Raw genomic sequence first — 17,688 nt, 5'->3', positions numbered from 1 at the left:
TGTCAAGATGCTTAAACTTTAAATAGGATTTTTAGAGATGGGGTATCTTTTTGGTCTACATTTAAAGTCAAGTTCTGGACTTTAAATGTAAATTATATCTATTGTAGAAGGAAATGGGTAACTAAAATTGAAAGCACTCATATGTATAAGACTGAACAAAGATTCTTTTACTACATTCAGCCTCTTATTTCTCTAAGCTGGAGTTACATACCAAATGGGTTCTTTGTGATGCTCAAAACACAATCATTAGCTGGATGTGTGACACAATAAGCTACTGAATAACTTAAAGTACTTTAACATTTCCATAGTTATTCCACAATCAGTTGCAGGACTAGACCGTTTCTAACAGTGATATGACCTTAGAACTTTATAGAGCATATACATTTTATGAACCTGATTTGGACTTGAGCTACCCTACATTTGCACAGGCACAGTCTCTGACCACAATCACTTGGGTTTGCTAATGATTTGCAAACAATCCTTTGGACACAGTGTATTCATATTGCACTTGCAAGTGGGGATATGTGGGTGTGAGGGGGAGAGAAAGAATAGTGTGCATGAATCAGCATTTTGAAAACAGAATCTGTAAACCAACTGACCTAAATATTTTTAGGTACCCTGTCTCAAAGTTCATCTCTGCAGATTTTGCTCTGCCTGTGAAAAACAGTAGTTCATCTGACTGTAATATAATCCGATATTGAAGGAAATTTTTCTCTATTCAGAGATACAGAATGTCACTGGTACGATCTGTGGCTGTATGTGAATTTTTTCATGATAACTGTAACCAATTAAAATCCAATGAGCAGATCAGTTCTCTCGTGCAGTGCTTTTCAGCCTTGTTTCATTTGTGGTCCCCTAAAAAATTTCAGCTGGAGGTGTGTTTACAATTTGCCAGTTTTGCCAAAAATTATAGTACCTTCCTAGTGGCTAATAGGCATACACATATTATGAATGCATAACACATCGTTCCTCAGCAGACTTGCATATGCACTCCTTCCCCCCGTGCAGTCACTTCTCAGTTCTCACACACTGACCCACCACCCTGCCATTCATTTACTCCCCAGGAGTCCGGAATACACACAATACATATGCCCTTCATTTATCACACTGTCACTTCCTGTGATAAATGAAGGGCGAGGGGGGCGTAGCTCCCTTTTTATGACAAGTTTCAGAGTAACAGCCATGTTAGTCTGTATTCGCAAAAAGAAAAGGAGTACTTGTGGCACCTTAGACTAACCAATTTATTTGAGCATAAGCTTTCGTGAGCTTCAGCTCACTTCATCGGATGCATACAGTGGAAAATGCAGTGGGGAGATTTTATATACACAGAGAACATGAAACAATGGATGTTACCATACAGACTGTAACAAGAGTGATCAGGAAAGGTGAACTATTACCAGCAGGAGGGACGGGGGGACAGTTAGCTATAAAGTCCCTCTTGGTGGCTGCTCTCTGCTTGCTTTACCTATAAAGGGTTAACAGTCCCCCAGGTAAAAGAAAGGGAGTGGGCTCCTAACCAAAAGAGCCAGTGGGAAAGCTAGAACTTCTTAAAAATGGGGGGTGGGGAGGGGAAGCTTTCCCTTTGTCTCTGGGTTGTTCTCTCTTGGCTGAAGAGACAGGGGCAGCAGGAATCCTGTGTAAAGTTTGAACCAGGTATGAAAAACTATCTTGCATACCTAGAAGGATTCATTGGGACAGGGATAGATGTGATCAAGTTTATTTCTTTAGTTTGGCTTTTGGATTTCTTCTATGCTAAGCTCAGGTATTTTTGTTTTTTCTTTTGTAATGTTAAGCTGGACCCCAGGAAGCCATTCCTGGTGTCTAATTCCTTTTCAGTTGTGCTATAACATCTAGCAATAGCCTGATTTTTTTTTCAATAGGTTTCCTTTTTTAAAAAAACCTGATTGGTTTTGTGTCTTAAAAGGTCTGTGCATATGTTTTTCACTTAGCTGGTGGCAACAGCTGGGTTTCCCTTTTGTTTTGTTTTCTTGGCTTCCCCGAGTGGGGGGGTGGAAAAGCCAGAGGGCCTCAGGGAAAACTTCCCAAGTGAGTTTTTCCAGGGTTTGCAAGAGGCAGTTTTTCACTTAGGTGGTGGCAGCGTTTACCAAGCCAAGGTCCAAGAAAAGCTGTAACCTTGGGAGTTTAATACAAGCCTTGAGTGGCAAGTATAAATTTTTTAGAATCTTTGCAAGCCCCCACCTCCTGCGCTCAAAGTGCCAGAGTGGGGAATCAGCCTTGACGCTTCCTCATTCATTCACCTAGGGTTTAATAATTCTTCCTGCCCTGACGAAATCATCAATTCTTTTTCCTCCCCTCTTTCCGTCCCCTCAAACTTTAAAGTGAATCCATCTCAGTCCACGTTAATGTACCCTCCATTCCCATTTGATAAATAAAACAGACCTTTAGAAAGAATGTTAAGCAGTTAATCCTGTCTTGTGCTGCCATCCATTACTGGGGTGTGGTATCTGAGCTTGTTACACAACTCATAAAAAGTTGAATTGAAACAAAATGACAGCCTATTCATCCCTTTAGCCAGGTGGTTCCTTTAGGGCTCCATACTGTGCATTCCACACTCCTCCAGGTTTCAGCATTTTTAAATGTTCTGCCTAGTAACTTCAAAAAGAAAAGGAGTACTTGTGGCACCTTGGAGACTAACCAATTTATTTGAGCATAAGCTTTCGTGAGCTACAGCTCGCTTCATCGGATGCATACTGTGGAAAATACAGATGTTTTTATACACACAAAATCATGGAAAAAATGGGTGTTTATCACTGCAAAAGGTTTTCTCTCCCCCCACCCCACTCCACTTTACATAAGCTATTACCAGCAGGAGAGTGGGGTGAGGGGAGAGAGAACCTTTTGCAGTGATAAACACCTGTTTTTTCCATGATTTTGTGTGTATAAAAACATCTGTATTTTCCACAGTATGCATCCGATGAAGCGAGCTGTAGCTCACGAAAGCTTATGCTCAAATAAATTGGTTAGTCTCTAAGGTGCCACAAGTACTCCTTTTCTTTTTCCGAATACAGATTAACACAGCTGTTACTCTGAAACCTAGTACCTTTCAGTTATTTAGTTTTGTGCAGTATAGAAAACCGAGTGGAAAAGCTGATTGTTGGCCACCATGCCACGTTTTATCTACCACAAAGTAACAATAGTCACCACCTTCCTGAAGAAGAGTATGTGTTAAGCTGGAATATTTGCATGGAGTTAGAATTGAAGATTCAGTGATTTCTTTGTAAGTGTCTTTATATGAAAGCCAGCTCTTGTAAAAACACTAATATTTGTCAAGGATTTATTAAGCCTAACTTGGTAACTTCATTAAAGCTATTCTAAATCTGATGCAAACAGATCTAGCTTTTAAAACTCCTATTTGGGTTCTGTGTAAAATCAGCCTTACAAAGTCCTAACCTGCTGTTTGCAGGGAGTAGGGCACTCGATCAGCAAAGCCATCAACTTCTCCTGAATGTATGTTTTCGTTTAATTTTAGCCTTTGTTAGCAAAGAAGTCCTTGAAATGTAAACTGAGTGCAATCGATGCCTGTGTCAGGTGGATGACAGCAGCTGTTGCCATAATAGGGTCAGGCCTTGCTAAGCAAGCAGAGGAGCAGCTGCCGTGGCCCACACTGAATCCTTTGGGCTCGGAGGAGAAGTGACAATTAGCAAATCCTCCAGGCTCTCCCTCCACAGAGCCAGACCTGTTTCTAATCCTCCCTCATGGCAAGCAGATGCCAGGCCCAGAGCTCTGCTTTACTGAAATTCCCACATCAGCAGGCCATAGCCTCTTTCTAAGGAAGGGGAAGAGAAGATACCTGGTTCCTTACTCTACTGCACCTCCAGGGAGGGGCTAAGGATCCCAGTATAGCCCTCTTGTGGTGCTGGCATGTGCAAAGTGCACAAAGGTCATGCAAGGTCCCGAAAGAGAAATAAGCGTTTCATTAAAGATAACTCTGGAGTGATCCAGTAGCTCTACCAGCAGGTGTGGCAAGACTTTCAACATTGATCCTCCAGAGTCCCAGCAAAACACTTGAACACACAGACATCTTTGAACACCCAACTAGTACTGAACTCACGTAAAAGTAGCATGAATGCTCAAGTACCTACAAGGACAAGCAGATCCCTAGGCCTCCAAAGGATTAAGGACATGATTATGGCAAGTGGAGAACAGGTGCTGATCTGACCTCTGGAACTTGCAAAAGATGCTGCTGAAAGGCAATGGTTTGGTGGGATAGGGCAGAGAATGGTCTTGTTTCACTGTAAATTATGCAAGCGACCTTTGGCAATTTGAAAACTCTCCATTCTACGCCTACTCAAGCAGTCATGAGGGAACTTTCCCAACCGTTTCCACCCCCCCACCCCAACAATGGAAGACAATCGCTCAGGGCTTGTCTACATGGGGACATTCAGGAAAGTAAATTTAACTAAAAGGTATAATTGGGATTTAAAGTAGTCTAGTTAAACTGCATTAAACCCCTTTGTGGACACTCTTTCAGAATTAGGGCAGGTTTAAGCTTAAACTGCTGCATTGGAACAGCTGCGATGTAGCACTTAAGTGAAGACACTCCTATGCTGATGGGAGAGCTTCTCCCATTGGTCTAGTTAATGCACCTTCGCAAGATGGGAAAAACCCTCCTGCTGACCTAGCGCTGTCTACAGAGAGGGCTAGGTCAGTATAACTATGTTGCTCAGGGGTGTGAATTTTTCACACCCCAGAGTGATGTAGTTATACAGATGTAAGTGTGTAGTATAGACCTGGCCTTTTAGTGTCCAGATGGGGTTTAATGCAGTTTAACTAAACCACTTCAAATTACCGTCTTTTGGGGCTTGTCCACACAGTGCAGTGCGCTCTACAGAGGTGTGAATTGTAGTGCACTGTAACATGTTGCAATCTAAGTGCCCTGTGTAGATCCTGCTGACGTGATCTAAAAGGTACCCAGTGTTCATTGTTGTAGTCCCATATGAAATGGGACAGTGTAAGTTGCTAGGTGCTGAACTGTCTTGATGAGCTGGCCATATAGCATCAAAATACCGTGGGGTGCTGTGCCTCTCCCTCTAAGCATGAAAATGGAAAGGAAACTAAAAATAGGTAGCAGATTTGGTGGTGGATTTGTTCTATTCTAAACACCGAAGGCCACCTGAGCAGTTGTCACTATATATCATGGATGGCTTTTGTCTCTGGCATGCTGCTGAAGGAGACCACAAGTGGTCAGTGGCTAATAATTTTGGTTCATGCTGGAAACAGTAATATAAGAAGTTCTTAAACTGGACTTCGAAGGAAGTTCCTTAAGGAACTTGCATCAAATACTAGTTCAGTAGACACAGGGCAAGAGAAGTCCTTTTAATCATGCATAATCCAGAGGATTGGATTGGAGTTGTGTGGTGGGGGTGCCTCTAAGCAATAACTGTATACTTTTGGGATCCAATCCTGCAAAGATTTAAACGAAGCACATGCTTTATTCACATGACTAGTTCAGGTGAAATCAATGATATAATTCCTATAGCAAAGCACGTGACCTGCATAAATCTTTACAGGATTAAGACTTGGGTCTGTAATTGGGAACCACAAACCTGGATATCATGCTCCCTAACTTTTTCTCAGCAAGTTTAAAGAGAAACTACTAAATCAAATTCAAGTTTAAATTAGAGTAAATGGTGGAGTCTCTGTAACTTGAGGTCTTCAGTAATTCAGCCAGAAGTTATGGGTCTATTTCTGGAATATGTGGGTGAGGTTTTGTGGCATGTGATGTGCAGGAGATCAGACTAGATGATCACTGTGGTCCCTTCTGGCCTTGAAGTCTCTGAGAAAAGGGAGGGGAGAGTGAGTAGCAACTAAAGAAAAAGGTCTAGTAGTAGAGGTGGAATGGGTAGATGTGCACTCTTGAGTTGTCAGCATCCAATAGAACCGGTCATATCCTGGTATCCGGTCATATCCCAGTGTAGTCAGTGGGAGTTGTGCTGCTGACTTTAGCGGGGCCAGGATTTTACCCTTGGACTCTTCACCCAGCTGGAAAGTGCAGATTTGGTCGAGTTTCCCTTACTACAAATTAACTAAACTCCTGGCATAGGAAAAGATACATAAAGGGCAAGCTTTTTCTTTAGTTCCTCTATCCTGGTTTAATTCTGCAGCAACTCTTCCAGTACGTAGCTGAAATATAATGACACACATTGTGTACTGATGTTCATTGAAAAAAATTAACAAAAACATTTCAGAAACTTGGCTTTTGTGGGGTTGGCCTTTTGTTTCCTGGATGCCATTGCAGGAACAGCTTAAAGACGTGGTTTTTTCCAAGTTGACGGAGCAGATTGAAACAATATTTGTCAAAGGCCACATCCTGCAAAAGCACTTCTGGCTTGTCCTATTGCAGTTGGTTTTTTTTGAGATCCGCTTTATTTTGTAACCAAGTAGATGTACTGAGCTAAAACCTTTTGTTTTGAAGCACAATGTGAACAAAATGTGTACCAATAAACAGTACATTTAAATAACTAAACAAACATCATAACATACACAGTAACTTCTAGTCATGTGGTATTGTCAGTTCTGTTTTCAGATAGGAGGAGGAAGTTCCCTATTGTTCTTAAGCCAGCTGGTAACTGACACCACATTTGTAGAACATAGTAACAAAAGGCTTTTGTTCAGAATTTGTATTCCTCTAGAACAAACCAATTTCAAAGCCTAAGTAGAACATAATGTATGAGCAGGCCAATTTGAATAGAACAAGCTGATGAGTTCAATGAGTTGGTACAAATCCATAATTTTAAATTAAAATAAATAGGACTACAGATAGTAATTAAAAGGATTACAGTTTGCTGCGTGAATGGACAAAATGCTCCTATCACATCTCTTTGCTCCACCTGTATAAGGGCTCACTCTGATCACAGTAGGATGCTGAAAAATGTGTAAGCATTTCACTGTCCTTCTCTCTGAATGGGAGTTGAAAGGAATACGTTAATTTAGAAACAACAGTACTGAGGTGTCCACTCGAGGGCAAACAAGCCCAGAGAGTTCTTGGTAAAGGAAGCTGTCAATCCTTCTGACAAAACAAAACACTTACTAAAAACAAAATAGTGTTACTCCATGCAAAATACCATTGGACAGTTCTAATACAGCATTGCTACGTCTGAGAAGTAGACATGGTATAGCCATGCTCAACACAGTTGAGACTTAAGTTCAGTTTTTCTGCAGCCTACATATGCCTAATTAGGATCCTCACAGGGAAGCAGTATTTTGTCCTTATATGCTGCTCCCCAAGGTCAGACCTCGCTATTGGGTGCTCATCCACCTCACTGTCAACAAGCAAGAACACAAAAACTGCAGAATTCTTGGCGCACACATCTTTACTGGAGCTTCCCTTAGTTCATTACATTGCATGGACAAAATCCTAAGAAGTTTGGACAGTCCTGAAACAATTGAGCGAAGTAATATTTTGTGTGTGTGAAGAAAAAAAAAATGCTGGTGTTCTTTGTAGTAATATGCTAACTTTGTGTGTAACGGAAAGTTTAAATTCCCATTGATTTGAAACTGATGTGTTCTGGGATGAGGCCCCCACCTTCTTAAATTTTATGTTACTTAGGTAACTCCATAGTTAGGTTGCAGTCATCCCATTTTATAAATGTGGAAGATGAGAACTGTTTCTAGAAATTAGAAGTATGGGACAAACACCAAAATGAAAAGATTAAAAATATTGAGTCTTAAAACTTTTTCTTTCGGCAAGAGTGTGTATGTGTGTGTGTGTTTTCAGCCCTTTCTCACTGAGAGCCTGTTCGTTTTTTGGAATGTCCAAGTAGACGCACAAGTAGATGCCTAACTTTTGTTTCAAAAGTTAGGTATTTTCTTCAAACTTCCTAGCTACTGACTAGCACTTGATCGTTATGCATGACACTTCTTTAAAATCTGACTGAACTTTTACGTAAGCATGTACTTTATACGTAAGCATGTATTCCAATTCTGTTCTTTTTCAGGTAGTGGTGCTACAGCAGTAGTCCAGGCAGCGCTATGCAACCCCAGGCAAGAACGTGTAGCAATAAAGCGAATCAACTTAGAAAAATGCCAGACCAGTATGGATGAATTGCTTGTAAGTAAATTCCAAGAGAAAAATGTTGGTGGACAGCTCTTCTTTTGGCTGACCTGAGATTTTTATGCAGAAAACAGGTTAAAGAGGACCTGGGAGACATGTGCCACTGCATTAATAAGTGAACTGTATCCAGATTGTCCAGTAACCATATTACCACATAACATCTCAAATGTGCAAAAACAAGACTGCAGACGTTGAATATGTCAGGACTGTATGTGTTGAGGTCTTTGGAAGAGCTACTTTAAGCCTTAGCCATTTCTTACAAGTGACCTGTCTTCAGGAGTTTGAAATTTGACCATAAAAATGTTTGAACTTCATATGTTAAGACTACTTACAAAAAGAAAGTCATGTCTAAATCAAAACTTAACATACATAAAGGGAAAACTTTACATTTGGGGGGGAGGGAGGGGTGGACCTGCTATTTGGGTTAAAAATGTCAATGAAGAATGGCAGCATTTGACATGGTTTTTAAACAAACAAACAACCCGTTAAAGTTGCAAGATTTGGAAAAATAATGTCTATATTTGGTCTTAAAATGGATTACAGCACACTTAAGAACGTATCTTTTCACAGATCAGGATTTTCATATCACAGACCTAATATGGGTTTGTGACATTAGCTTTAATCCAATAGACCATACCAACCGCTTCAGAAATTCTTGTTTGGATCACTGATCAAAGGGATACAGACTTTTTTTTTTTTTTTAAAGTGGGTTTTTATACAATAGCCACTTTAGAATAGTAAGAGTTTATAAGGTCAGTACACCAGTGATGGCAGTCTATCAGATTAGTGAGTCACTAAGAACTCTTTTTAGCAGACTTTTTTTTTTTTTTTCATAACTCTTCTATTCAGGTGCTTATAAGACCAATCACCATGCTATCTAGGCAGCATGACAAGAATCCAAGGATGCAAAATGATTCCAAAAGGGGGAATGCTACTTTCTGCTTCTCAAGTTGCTCTTACCGGGAGGGTATGGATTTTTTTCTAATGAAGAAACTTGTAATACTACTTCAAATGCTGTTCCCTATATGCATTCCACTGTGAGGTATGCAGGTGCTCGGAGCCAAAGAATTTTGAAAGCATGGTTCATTGGCCCACATGTGCACCCCTGCTCATCCCACATCCCTGACCGACAAAATAAAGGGTGGTGCAGATCTACTGCCCCTTTACATAGGTGTGCGCAACACATTTTATTAGGGTGTGCACCCAGGGGAATTTTTTTTAAAGGCAAACATTTATTGAATACTCAATCACAAAGGACATTTTTATTCATCAAACAAACTAAAGAAACTAAAACTTAACTAAACTTAATGTTTTTTTTAAAATTAACAACTAAACTTTACTTAAAAAATACAAACTTAAAAAATGAGACACAAAATACCAAATTTTTGCTATAGTGATAACCAGGCATATACAAAGATACAGTCAATTTTCATGATCTTTATCTTTAACCAGATAATGAGCTAATCCAAATTGACCAAAATAGATTAAGGTTTCTTCATCTTCCTCTCCTAGAGAATGAGACGTCGCTCACCAGGTGTTCTGGACTTAAATTCCTCAATCACATCATTGTAATTAACTGACTAAGTCCATTCTTGTTCAATGTACAAAATCATGAGTGAGTCGAGGTGCTGTTGGGACATTGTACTTCTTAGTTTGTTTTTTACATGTGCTAGTTTCAAAAAGTTTCTTTCATGTGAACAGCTTGTAACAGGTAAGACTGCAAAGCATTGAATAGATTTGTAAAAGGCCTGGAACATGGAAGACTGATCGAATTCCTTTAGCCAATCAAGCCACTCTCTGGTGGTGGTCGTAGTGCTACCTTTAGGAACAGATCCGTCATAACTCCTGAAGCAATCTGACTTCAGCTTCCAACTCATCCAAGGACACTTTAAAATTGTTGGCAATGATTCTCATATCGTCCCTGCCAATGTCTAAGCTCAGCAGTTTTCCCATTGCAGTCACAATTTTACAAGTCTCCTGTTCAAATCACTGGTCAATGCCGGTAATCGTTGCGTCTACGAGTGGGTAAAATGAGGTTATTCTCTCCTGCTCCTCTTTTGTATCAAAGTGATGCTGGGACTCAAATGCATCATCAATACGAGTGGACTTTCTTTCCTCTTAACTGGGGGAATTGATATATATCATTCTCTACACACCTTTTCACACAGACATTGAAAATAGATTGAAAATATTCTGGGCCACTTCTCATCGCAGCCAAAGAGTTACGCAAGCTTTTCACCCTGGTCATTGCAGTAAGTAAGATGAGATCTGGAGCTTGAAGAGCCTTACTCACTTTTACCGCCATCTGGAGAATAGGGTGTATCATGTCAAGGGCAAAGATGAACTTGAATGAATTTAGTTCATGGATAACGCCCCTGGCTTTTATTTTAGCGTCAGCAAGGCGAGTTGTTTCGATAATCTCTTGTAAAGCTTGTAAAATGATGGAGTAGTTTTTGTTTTACAGCAGCCACTGCTTTTGCTTTGCATGCCCATTTTGTGTTTGATAGTGACTTCAAAGTCTTCAACTGGGATTCTACTTCTTGTGAAGTGCATTACTGCATGTCGCACAGGACTCCCCTCCAAGAAGGCATAAAGAGTCTGAATAACACCAAAAAAAATCAGACAGGTCTGTTTTTTGTTCACTTGAAGTGCATGCATCTACTAGGACGAGGTTCAAACAATGCGCATAGCAGTGTACATAGAGTATTTCACTGTTTCTTTCTTTACATTTCATTTGAACTCCCGCAGTACATCCAGACATAGTAGATGCACCATCAAAACAGACAGACATCACTGATGACCAGTCAATTTTAAGAATGCCAAGGACGTCATTTAACTAATCAAAAATAGACTGAGCATCAACTGTTAATAGTCTCTGAACAGATACAATGTTCAACTGGACTATGTTTTTCATTGTCAAAATACTGCACCACAATGGACATCTGTTCATGGTGTTCACAGTCAGTAGTGTTGTCTGCAGTTATTGAGACTATTTTTCCATTTGGTGAAGACACAGTCTTTTGTTGCACAACGTTATGCAAGGCCACAATTAAATCATTTTGGATGCAATTACTCAGAGAGGTAGCATTTCGAGGAGATTGTTGCACATACTTTGCCATTACGGGATCATATTTTTGGAGCATATTGACAGGTTCATTTCTAAATCTTTTCTCAAAACTGTCAGCTTTTACATTGTGACCCCTGAATGGTCTCCCACCTTTTACCAAACACAGAACAATCGATCAGTCGCTCCGTTACGTTTCGGTTATGGCACTGTTGTTCTTGTTTAGACAGATAAGTCTGCTTGCCCTCATCCAACAATACATTAATAGGTTTCCCTTCATTAAAACTTGACCATGAGGAACAGCTCAACACATGAGATTTTGACAATTGGTGGTTTTTAAAACATTCGTTAGCCCTATGCCAGTTTCTTAATCCCTTATCAATAAATGCTGGATCAATGTGACCTTTGTTTGCTGCATCATTAGAGGAGAAGAAACGGCAGTAAAAGCAAAGTGCTGCGTCCTTTGATGGGCTATATTCTAAGCACCTATACATTTCATATCAATCGGACTGAAAACTTCTTTGTTCATTCCCTATTTTACTTCTAGGAAACATGCTCAATGTAGGCTGATAAGGACCTCTAGATAATACAGACTGGCGTTCTTATCTATTTTTTGGAATATCACAGACCGGGTCATTAGATGGAATGTTTGATGGCTTTGAATAGGAACTACACTGACCTGAACTAAGAGAGAGTCTGTTTCTCTTGGTCATTACTCAATTTATTGCACGCACTGGAACTTGTGGTGGCATTATCTTCACATAAGCTCTTAACCGAGGAGTCCGAGGTATTTGCACTACTATCGGCACATTCATTATAATTCAGTTTGTCTGCTCCTTTTCTTATCTTAACAATGAATCGATTCATATCTTAAAATTAAAAGGGGGTATCCTATGATTAAATTAAAACGTAAAGCCACGGGCTTGTTATGCTATTTCAGTAGAGTACATGCAACCGAGATTACAAACACTGTAGACACTGCGCTAGGCACGCCTGACACGGCCGCTTATGTAGGTCCAAAGAATTTTCTAGAATAATAGTCGGAGGGGGAGGGGAGGACCAATGGTAATGCGGTGCCACAGTAGTGGGGACGCATGCTGCAAGTGAACGTGGGCTTTCTATACATTTCTACAACATCTATATTACTCAATTCGGCGCTTATTGCATAATACACTTTTAGTTTTAAAGTATTGATTGTTGTATCATGCGATTAAATTAAAACGCAAAGCCACTTTTTTTTTTTTAAAGACATTAGGGTGTGTCTGGGCAAACCCGGCATACCCCGTACACATGCCCGTGCCTCTCTAGTTCCTTCTCACTGCTTCATGGTCTGGGTCAGAACCTCCAGTATCTGAAGCTTCAGCTTTTTTCTTTGTCTGTGAAAATATATTTAGATATCTATAAATAGCATTTATATTCTAGAGTTTCTGGGTTTTTTTTGTTTAAAGTCTGTTTTATAGTTACCCTCCCCAACTTGAGGAGCACTCCTGCTCCCCCCCCCCCCCATACCGTGTTCGGGTACTGGACTATGCCCAGGACTCCGAGCTTCAGAATTTTTGCTGCTTGTCCACTCTCCTTCTCAGTCAATGTGCCAAGTCACACCAAGAGGCCCAGGCATCAACTCTGACTAATGCTACGACTCCTGTCCTTTCTGGGGGTCAGCTTAAATGCCAAAAATCCATGCTCACCCCACACAAGCAATATCTATGGTGCTACTCAAGAGGTACCTCTGATTAATATTTGTAAGGCAGCTATGTGGAGCTCAGTCCTTGTGTTTACTAGACACTGTGTCTTGGTACAGGACTCCTCTGCTGATACAACTTTGGAACAACACTTCTTTGTTTGGCTCTGCTATCTATGACCTCGCACCCTCCTTCTGTTTGAGTTCTACTTGTCAGTCACCCACAGTGCAGTACACATAGGTACTAACATTTGAAAATCACTTACCTTTTATAGTAACTGGCAGTTCTTCAAGATGTGTGGTCTACTACATGCCCTCCTTCCCCTCTGCTTCGGAATGGATTATTCTCAGATTCATGGTGAAGAAGGAACTGGAGAGACGGTTGGTCCGCCCTGCCTTTTATGCCTTGGTCAGAGGCATAAGGTGATCAAGAGACACTGCTTTCAAAGTTTTCTGGCTCCAGGTTCATGGAGTGCTTGCCTACCCACAGTGGAATACAGATAGAGACCACATATCTTGAAGAACCTCCAGTTACTATAAGCTAAATTAAATTTATCTTCCAAGAGAAATGGTCTCCTTGATGTGGAAATGCCAAGATAAAGGTGTCTTGAGTTTTGCCCTTGATACGTTGGGCTCTGCCATCTTCTTCTGATAGTATATCCTGTAGTCCTGGGCTCTCCACTGCAAATGTTCTTCATTTGGTTCTTGATGGCCTTCCCCTTGGGATTATATAGTGCAAACTACATCCTGGGGGCCACATCCGGCCCTTCAGATGTTTTAATCTGGCCTTTGAGCTCTTGCCAGGGAGCAGGGTCCAAGACTTGCCCTGCTCTGGCTCTCCAGCCGGGGAGCAGGGACGGAGGCTTGCCCTGCTCTGTGCGTGCTGTGGCTCTGCGCGGCTTCTAGAAGTAGCAGCATGTCTCCCCTCCGGCTCCTACACATAGGAACTGTGGCCAATGGGAGCTGCAGGGGTGGAGCCTGTGGGCAGGGCAGCGCCTTCAAGTAGGAGCCGAAGGTGAGACATGCTGCTGTTTCTGGGAGCTGCTTGAGGTAAACGCCCCCCCAGAGCCTGCACCCCTGACCCCCTCCTGTGCCCCAACCACCTACCCCAGCCCTGATCCTCCTCCTGCCCTCCAATCTCCTTGGTCCCAGCCTGGAGGACCCTTCTGCACCCCCAATCCCTCATCCCCAGCCCCACCCCAGAGCCCACGCCCCCAGTTGGAGCCGCACTCCCCTCCGCACCCGAGCCCCCTCCCTGAACTCCTCATTTCTGGCTCCACCCCAGAGCCCATGCCCCCAGCCAGAGCCCTTGCCCCCTCCCAACACCCAATTTCATGAGCATTCATGGCCTGCAATATAATTTCCATATCCAGATGTGGCCCTTGGGCCAAAAACTTTGCCCACCCCGATATAGTGTGATGGCTTAACCAACTGTGGCTGTTTGTTTTCAAGAGGATTGTGGTAGAGGAGTTGTCTTCTGAGACAGCTTAGTTCCAATTTATTTGGGCTCCGTAGATAATCAGAGCTTTGAACTGGACCTGGGTGGGGAAAAGTCTCCACTGGAATGTGGTGTGATATGTTAGCACTTGTCTGCTACTTCCCCCCCCTACCCCCACTCCCAAAACTGCTATTTTAAAAAGTGCGAAGAGACTTTTGTTTCATATTACTTTAAAATATCTTACTTAAACTGGCTCTAGAGGCAGCTCACAGGGAAAGGGTTAATCCCAATCTTGTCAAAAGGGATTAGTGCCTTCTTTTAAGGGCTACCTTTTTGTAAAACATTTTCTGTCAGAGCTTGAGGAATCCACATGTCTGTCTGTCAGTGCTAAGATGTCTTGCCTGTCTGCCAAAACAGAGGCAGTTATCTTGACCTTTTGATGCCATATTGCCTTCTTCCTTCCCCACACTTATATTAAAATGATGGTAATTTTTTATGTGCAAACATCTTATTTCTTCTTCTGCTACTATTCTACTTGAGGCAGAAATTCCCTCCCACACACAGTTCCTTTGGCTACAAGTGACTGTTGTCCTCCCATGTTGACTCAAACAGATTATAAACATGCACTTGGAAGAGAGCCAAATACATTAAAAGGCAAAGGACCCTGATAATTGTTAGCTCTGTTCTAGCATTGTGATGTCACTGTTTCAAAACCAGAGGTGTGTTTTCTCCCCCCCCATTGCATCTGTATAACACTTAGAGTATATTTTCCAAGCATTCTATGAGAGCTCTCCTTTTTGAGAATACTGATTGTGTTAAACACTGTACTCTCCTAACAATGCAATTCTTCATAATGTTATACAATAACTGTGATAAATACTTTCCATAGGATGGTAGTGGCTTTCATAATGGGTGAGCACAGAACTGCATTTAATAAGTAACTTATTAGGTAGCTCAGTAATTAAATACTTCTGTTTACAGTGTGTTCTTTCCTTTCTAATATTACATTGTACTTGAATTTCTTTTGTGCTAAATGTCCACTTCACTTTGCAAAGTGAGCTGAGTTTGCCATCTTAAACTGCTGCATTTTAGAAAAAGACAGCCCAACTTCAGTAACTTGATGTGCAAATAAAGATCTTATGTCACTGCTGGTGTCTGCAGAATTGTCTACTACCCTGTGAATCCAGCTGTTTGCTACCAAATGTCAGTGCAAGGGGGTCCTTGTCGTCTTCAACTTAGGCAATATTTACACTGTAAGGACTATAGAAGCACAGCTACGGCACCATAGCTGTGCCGCCATAATCCTGGAGCATAAACCCATTTTACAGGGATGAAGGGGTTTTTTCCATCACTGTAGGAACTCCAGCTCCCTTACAGCATGAAGTAGCAGTATACAACCGTGAACAAAAAATTATTGTTCAACTGAGAGTACAGGTTAAATTTGAGTCATAGTGTGACTTGCGCTATTACAACTGGATGTGGACAGCTTTAAGACCCTGACTTTACAAAGAAGTACAATGAGATTATTAATAAATCATGTATGTTTAGGACCTTGGCTTAACATCACAGCAGTCTTTTAGACGAGATTTAAATCACTTTTATTATTCTGACATATAATTCAATGTGGTGAGAATAAACTTGGCCATTTTTTTTCTTCTTTTTGGGTATGTGTACACTGCAATATAAGCCCAAGGCTAGTGGGACTTGAGTCAGCCTGTCCATGTTAGGGAACCCTGGACTTAACATAGGATTTAAATACAATGTTGACAGTCAAGACTTTTCTAACCCATGCTTGAATTTAGGGCTCTGGCATCCACACCAGGGTGCATAGACCCAAGTCAAAGTACCATTTCCTAGATATGATATCGCTAGTATGCACCCCCAGATGTGGCCACTCTAGCCCTAGGACCATGGTACAGTGTGGGGGAAAAAAACTTTACTGCCTGCCCTTCATATTACAGAAAGTTTGAGCAGCCTACCAAACTCTTTGCAAACCGAGGAGGCTCTCTGATAGAGTGCTTGCAGATCTGTGATTAGAAGAGAAAAAGTTAATGCTGACCTAAGCTCCTGCCATTCACCGTGGGGTGGGTGAGTGGTGGCTTCCATCTTCAGTAGAGTGGATTGTAGATTTTTTTTTTGGGATAGAGGACTAAGGAAGTTGTCCCATGGAATTGTGGGATACATCTGGATGACTCATGGAACACAAGTTAAACGGGGCTGTGTCTACACTGCAAAGCAATAGGGCTCAGACTCTGGATCCCGGCTAGGCTTGAGCTCGGATGCTCTAGCCCTGCAGGGTCCAAGCCCTGAGTTAATGCAATAGAGGTGTGGACACAAGGGAGGGGTTAAGTTTGAGCCTGGGCTCAAATAGGAGCTTACTTTGCAGTGTAGACATACTATTAGAAGCTTTCAGGTTGACTAAAAAGAAGTGTGGAAGCCAGACATAAACTAGAAACTTACATTTTCTTGCTTTTTAAAGAACAGAAATAGCTCCATTGTGTAATTGTCTGGGAGGCCCTGTAAGAAATACTCTTAAAATGTTAAGTTTAAAAATAAGAAAATAACCTTGGAAAAGGAGGTCTTGGAGTTTAAGATTCTAGTTACCTTTGTGAATGTGTACAACAGTCTTCCTTGCAACCTATTTCAGTGTGTATTACTTGGGTAGTTCTGCTGTGCTGGCCACGTTACCTGGTCTTTGCTGATGGTGTACGTGTCTACTAAGTCATTTCCTTTTACTTTTTTTTCTTTAGCTGTGAGCCTGCTTCCTCCGCTCAGTTGGCTATGTGGTCTCTACCTTGAACCCCACACTTCACTCCCCTTTCACCACTCTTCCTCTCTGTCCAATGCATTTCCCAATCCTAGAGTTTCCTTACATCAGTTTTTTGAGAAAAGCCAGGGAGGGTGCAGACTCATTATTCTACAATGGATTTGTTCTCTCCTTTTAATTCCAACTTACATGCCAAACCTGCTCTTCTCTGTGATCTACTCCCATGCCTTCTACACTTGTAGATTGTCTGTCATCGCTCTCTGTGGGATCATGACTCTGACAATTCCCTCCCTCTGGAAGAAAAGAGTGGGATCATGGTATCAATCTCCTGGCCAGCTTCCCCTTAATATTCCCCATCTTCAAAACCGGTTCTGTTGCCCAAGGTTTATGTAAACCGTGAGAGAGAGTGTGTGTGTGTGTGTGTAAACTATTCTTGAAAACAACAAGGAGTCTGGTGGCACCTTAAAGGCTAACAGATTTATTTGAGCATAAGCTTTCATGGGTAAAACACCACTTCAGATGCACGGAGTGAAAATTACAGTTTTAGGCATTATATAATGGCACACAAAGGGAAGGGAGTTACCTCACAAGTGGAGAACCAGTGTTGACCGGGCCAATTCGATCACGGTGGATGTAGTATTCTATTCTCGTATTTCACTTGGGA

The 17,688-nt window shown here is 41.5% G+C and overlaps 1 protein-coding gene across 3 annotated transcripts in view; it reads left to right on the top strand.

Annotated features, from left to right (window-relative positions):
* The window catches only part of STK39 (serine/threonine kinase 39), a 198,848-nt gene that overhangs the window by 31,941 nt on the left and 149,219 nt on the right, over nucleotides 1–17,688 (top strand). For all 3 annotated transcript variants that reach the window (XM_073305735.2, XM_073305734.2, XM_073305733.2), the window contains exon 2: nucleotides 7,959–8,071. In XM_073305735.2, the coding sequence (XP_073161836.2) occupies nucleotides 7,959–8,071 (113 nt within the window). The remainder of the gene's footprint in view (nucleotides 1–7,958; nucleotides 8,072–17,688) is intronic.

This window comes from Lepidochelys kempii, chromosome 11, assembly GCF_965140285.1.
Source record: "Lepidochelys kempii isolate rLepKem1 chromosome 11, rLepKem1.hap1, whole genome shotgun sequence".
Taxonomy (NCBI): Eukaryota; Metazoa; Chordata; order Testudines; family Cheloniidae; genus Lepidochelys; species Lepidochelys kempii.
Note: the sequence above shows the minus strand (reverse complement) of the source record. Positions and strands in the feature narration are given on the sequence as shown.